General features: G+C 65.1%; 1 protein-coding gene across 1 annotated transcript; it reads left to right on the forward strand.

The window, feature by feature from the left end:
- Positions 1-88: 88 nt before the first annotated feature.
- Positions 89-2,593, forward strand: CNTF (ciliary neurotrophic factor). The gene is made up of 2 exons (XM_065065796.1): positions 89-918; positions 1,239-2,593. Exons 1-2 carry the CDS (start codon positions 805-807, stop codon positions 1,710-1,712), a joined length of 588 nt encoding a protein of 195 aa, XP_064921868.1. The 5' UTR covers positions 89-804; the 3' UTR covers positions 1,713-2,593.
- Positions 2,594-5,406: the final 2,813 nt, after the last annotated feature.

Genomic DNA, 5,406 nt, shown 5'->3' on the forward strand with positions numbered 1-5,406 from the left:
CCACCGGCCCGGGAGGCCCCAGCCGGGTTGGGGCAAGGCTCGGGTACTGTGATACCCAAGGGAAACTGCTTTTCAACTCCTGTTTTTTCTCTTAATCTGGGTAATACGTAACCAAAATAAACATGCTGAGGAAAAATCAAACCAACCGAAAGGGCTGTTTTTGTCTGGGTGCATGCAGCTCACCCGCGGCAGGTGGGGGGACCTGCTTCCTTGTCTGCAGCCCCTCTGGGGAAGGGGGTCGGAGCTGGGAGATGCAGCCCCGTGCAGCCGCGGGGATGAGAGGGCTGGAGGCAGCTGGGCCAGGCCTGGCTTTCTGCCAGGGCTTGGGCTGCAGCCCGAGGGCTCCGTCCGTCCCTCGCTGCTGGACCTGCGGCGCCCGGCACGACCCAGGCCCGGCCTGGGCTGCGGTGTTGAGCAATGTCCGGGGCCGCTCGCCTCTTCCCAGCAGCAGCCTCCCGCGCTCTGGCGTGAGCTGGGGATCGGCGTCCTGCTGATCGCTGTGTGTCTGGCAGGGAGGAGGGGGTCAGAGCGGGGTTGGGAGCCTGTGGCCTCTGGGCAAGACTGTACCGGGCAAGGCGCTTGGAGCAGTGAAGCATGGGTGATTAGGGAAATAATCTGTTGCTGTTGATCCCAGAGGCGGGAATTTGCAGCATCGTGCCAGGCCCCAGGCGCGGAAGAGGGGGAGAGCCCGGCCAGCGGACGTGTGAGCAGAGCTCCCGGCTGGAATGCACCAGCTCAGCAGGGGATTGTCCTCCCGGGGCCGGGCAGGCGCTGCGCCCTGAGCCTGTGACGGCTGCCCAGGCCATGGCGGCCCCAGACAGCCCCTCAGCCGCGCTCCAGCGCCGTGACCTGTGCAGCCGAGGCATCCGCCTGGTTGGGAAGATGCGCTCGGACGTTGTTGACCTCCTGGACGCCTACGTGAGTTTGTCCGTGGGGCAGGGAGTGCTGGTGGGGTGGCCGCTGCTACCAGGGTCTGGGGGGCTCCGGGCAGCTGGTGCTGGAGCACAAGGGCTCTGGCGCACAGCAGAGATGAGGGATGAAACAAACGCTGCCGGTATCTGGGCCCTGGTGCTCTGAGCCGATGCTTGGGCAAACCCTGAGCCCCTGGCCTTGCGCTGCCCCGAGCGTCTCCTGGCCAGTGTTGAAGCTGAACTGGGGTCCCCTGGTGCCGGTGCTGGCGGTACGGGGTGCCCCCCGTTTCTCCTGCCAGTTCTGACCCCGGCCGCTCTCGCCCGCAGGTGGAACGTCAGGGCTTGGACGCCTCGGCCAGCGTGGCGGCGGTGGAGGGGGTGCCGGCGGCGGCAGCGGAGCGCTGGGACGAGCAGACGGGGACGCAGCGGTTGCTGGAGAACCTGGCGGCGTACCGCGCCTTCCGCGCGCTGCTGGCGCAGATGCTGGAGGAGCAGCGGGAGCAGCTGGGCGAGGCGGACGCCGCGCTGGGCCGGGCGCTGGCGGCCGTGCTGCTGCAGGTCTCGGCCTTCACCTACCACCTCGAGGAGCTGCTGCGGCTGGAGAGCCGCGGGCCTCCCAGCGAGGAGGCGGCCGGGCCCCCCCCGGCCTCTCACCTCAGCCTCTTCGAGAGGAAGCTGCGGGGCCTGGGGGTGCTGCGGGAGCTGGCCCAGTGGGCTGTCAGGTCCACGCGGGACCTGCGGCAGCTCGCCAAGCCCAGCCCGGGCAGCAGCTCGGCCCCCAGCCCAGCTGAGAGCCCTTGAGGCGGGCACGGGGCGGGGAGCTGGGGTTCGCTGGGCCGTGGGGGGCTCCTCGCCCATCCCTGCAGCAGGCTGCTGACAGCGACGGGGGTTGTTCAGGGGAGGGGGCGGCCGGGAGAGACAGTGTCATTAATCCTGGGGTGCCACTCTCTGCGAGCCCTTTCCCTGTGGGGAGGCGGAGGCGTGGGCTGCGCTGTGCCCGGGGAGCGGGGGTCCCTGGCGGGGTGAGCCCGGGGGGGCTCGGGCTCTGCCTGCTGGGGGTTGACGTTGTCCCCCAGGGAGCAGCTTTGCCACTTGCTCGCGGGCCTGGGGGCCGTGACCGTCAGCAGGCTGTGGCAGTGTGGCCTTTTCTTTGGGATTCGGTCACTGCCCGGCTCGCCATGGCCAGGCGCTGCCTCTGGCGCACAGAAGATGCTTCGGGACTCTCGTAGTGGATGCAAGGCAGGAGCAAAAGGGCAGAAGAATATCACCTAATGAAAGGAGGATTGGGACCTGTCCCCTGGCTGCAACACAGGTCTCTCTTCTCCTGCCCAGCTCGCTTTTTCTGTGCTTTGAATTTCTGCTCTAACTGCCTGGGGCTTTTTTGAGAGGGAGGGGGTGTGGGGTTACAATCAGGAGGGGACACATCAACCGCCTGTCCAAGGTAACAGAGAGGAGCTTGTAACTGAAGGCCGTGATTCAGAAGACCCTCTGCAAGGAGGTTTGTGCCTTCAGGTGTTGTTTTGGGACTGAAGACAGCGCAGAGGGTTAAACAGCCCCAACCGCATCGCTCGCCCTGTGGAGCGGAATGCTGCGAGCTTGTGCAGCTGCCTGGGCCGTGTTTTCTTGCTGAATGGATGTGATGGCTTCTAGCTGCCGAGTGAATAAAAGGGCTGGGAGATCTACTGGGGTGATGTGACTTCTTGGGGGAGGTGGGACAGTGGGGCTCAGCCTCACTGGGGAGCCTGGGCTGCCTATTCCCACCCCAGGGAAGGATTGGCCTCAGTGGGGTTTGCAGGGGACGGGACCTGCTGGGAGGCCAGGGCAAAGGTGAAGGAGCTGGCGAGGGAGGAGGCTGAGGTGGCAGGAGGATCAGGAGGAGGTGGGGGGGTCGCTGGAGTTGTTCCCCATGCTGGTGTGGCCCTGCGGGAGAGAAGGCAGCATGGAGGGACGCTGGCGGCACAGGGTGGGGAGGAGGCTGGGGACGTGCCTGGCTGGCCCTGCACAAAGCGGCTTTGTCCCGGCGGGCGGTGGTGGCACCAGGCGCAGCGCCTGTCCCAACACCAGTGTCTCTGTGGGCATGGGGGGCCCTGGGCCCTGCGGGAGGACGAAGGGCAACGGTGAAGCAGGGACCCCCGTTCCCACCCTGCCCGCCGCTCTGGCTGCATCAGGGCAAGCGGGGCCGCAGGGCTGTGGCTGCCCTGTGGCGTCGGGGTGAGGGGAGTTCGATGGTGCCTGTCATTTTGTGGGTGATGCCCAAGAGGAAGAGTGTGCGCCTTCTTCAGTCGCTGCTTGCTGCCTAGCCTCAGCTTTGCAGGTTTGACTGGCTTACTTGAAACGTTTCTGTGTCCCCGCACTCGGGAATGACAATTTCTGGCCTTTTTTTTTTCCAGGATTAGTCAGTGTGTCCCTTTCCCAGCAAGTATTTCTCTCTCCCAGTCTTGTCTGCCTTGTGCCCGTGAAGCCATCCGCTTTTCCCCGTCGCGCCCCGCTGCCCAGCAGCGGCCGGGCATTGGCAGACACGTCCGTCTCCGAGCCGAGCGACCCGCGCGGGCAGGAGCAGAGCCCTCTTCCCTCACCCAGCACCCGAGGTGATCTTCGCCTCCGGGGAGCCGGCCCCGGCGCTGGCAGCAGCCCCAGACACTCGATCCTCCGGATCGGCTGTGGCCGTGCTGCCAGCTGAGCTTGGCCGCTGCAGAGCTGAAGCAGCACAGGGGATTGAAGGTGGAGGAGGATCTTGCTCCAGGGGCTTCCACGGGCTGTGCCCAGCAGCACGAATCACCATTTTTGCAACCTTCCTTATTCATTCCTTGCCACCATGCCAGCAGTACTGGGCACGTCTGTTTGCAAAGCACCCTCAATGCTTTGGGCACCGCATCCAGCGTAAAACAACAAACCGGAACCCAAACCTCCGTGGTCTGGCTGAGTGAGAGGCACCAGGTCCTGAGCTTTTCCTGCCAGCAAGTGCCCACCGTGCAGTAGAGATGTGGCCAGGTCCAAGCCTGCTGGGTTTTAACGCTGTTTTTCAGACCCAACCCCAAAGGGAAGCACTCGCACACTGATTTGGCGAGAGCGGGGCGCTGGCCGGCAGAGCTCCCCTGCTGCTGGCAGACCCTTTGCACTTGCATCGCACTTGCCTCGAGGGCAAGCTGGAAGAAGGACAGATTTGCTTGGACTTCTGCAGTTGGCCTCCTCTCTCACCGCAGTGCTAGCCAGCTGGCATCACTGCCGTTAGTTCCCACCTGCTTCTTCGCCCCTTGTTTTTTCTTCCGTTCTTTCCTGTATAAAGATCTTGCTGATAGTTTCTCACTGCGAGCGCTGCCGGCGGCCGCTCCGCGGGCTCGGCAGCGCTGGGACACGCGTCTGACAGGAGAGGCCTGCGTGGCTGCCGGGAGCTGGGCAGCGTCGAGCGGCAGCGCCGTGGGGCCCCGTGTCCTGGGGACGGATCGGCCTTCGAGCCGACGTGGACCATGGACCAGGGCACTTGCTAGTGCTGGTAAACCCGTGCGCATGGAACACAGATGCAATTTGTACAGTTCTCCCCAAAACAGGCAATGGTGGGTGTTTTGTTTAATGTCCAGGAAAACTAGTGGGTTTTGTGTCTGAACACAGGAGCGCTAAATGAGGTGAGACCTGATGGCTGCACCTGCCTGTTGGTGACATCCTGCTCTTCAGGGTGTCCCTGCGACGCTGTTCACGGGGCTCAGCAGAAGAATAAGCTCAGGATGAGCTTTTTATCGTGCTGCAGGGAAGGGCCAGCACTGTCTGTCCTGGTTCCAGGTGGCCACTGTGAAGCAGAGATGTCCGGGTGGCGCTGCCGGCAGGGCCACACCGGGTTCGGTTGCACCAGTTCCACTTGCACAGCAAAGCCAAGGCGTGGGCACGTTGGAGGAGCTTCCTGAAGGATTTGCAGTCTCATGCCAGGCTGAAGCTGTGTGAAATCTCCCCAGAAAGCACTTTCCCAGGGAGACTGAATTGCAGCAGGGACAGCTGGGGTTACAGCCCAGTGCCCGCGGGGAAACGTGCCGATTTTGGGCTTTGGACCCATGTTTGTTGCTCAGGGCCCACGGCCGGGGACAGCTGCAGACCAGGGAAGGGGACGCTCCACGCTCTCGGACCGCGTGTCACTGTCATGGCACACCGAGCGGGGTCCTGCCCCGGCGGCCCGGGGTGTGACCCCCGGACTGGCTGCCATTGCTGGGGGGCTGGGGGCACAGCGGGGTCTCCCTGCGGCGTCGGGGCTGCTGTCCCGGTTGGGGGTGTGGGGAGCACCGGGGGTCCTTGGCTGCGGGGGAACAGCGTGCACCGGGACGGCTCCCGGGGGGCCGCGTGCGAGGACACCGGGATCCGCGGGGTGCGCGCGGTCGCGCCCCCCACCCCGGGCCGGGAATGGTTTGTCCTGACCGCGCTCCCTCACCCCCCCCCGGACGGATGGTCCGTGCCGCCGGGCCGGGCGCGGTGACGTCAAGGGCGGGGCCGCCCCTCGCGCGCGGTGTGG

This window comes from Columba livia, chromosome 5, assembly GCF_036013475.1.
Source record: "Columba livia isolate bColLiv1 breed racing homer chromosome 5, bColLiv1.pat.W.v2, whole genome shotgun sequence".
Classification (NCBI taxonomy): domain Eukaryota; kingdom Metazoa; phylum Chordata; class Aves; order Columbiformes; family Columbidae; genus Columba; species Columba livia.

Bases quoted from the DNA above. Each gene is read 5' to 3' on its own strand.
- CNTF (XM_065065796.1), top strand. From the start codon at position 805: ATGGCGGCCCCAGACAGCCCCTCAGCCGCGCTCCAGCGCCGTGACCTG. The intron at 919-1,238 runs GTGAGTTTGTCC...TCTCGCCCGCAG, and splicing joins TTGACCTCCTGGACGCCTAC to GTGGAACGTCAGGGCTTGGA.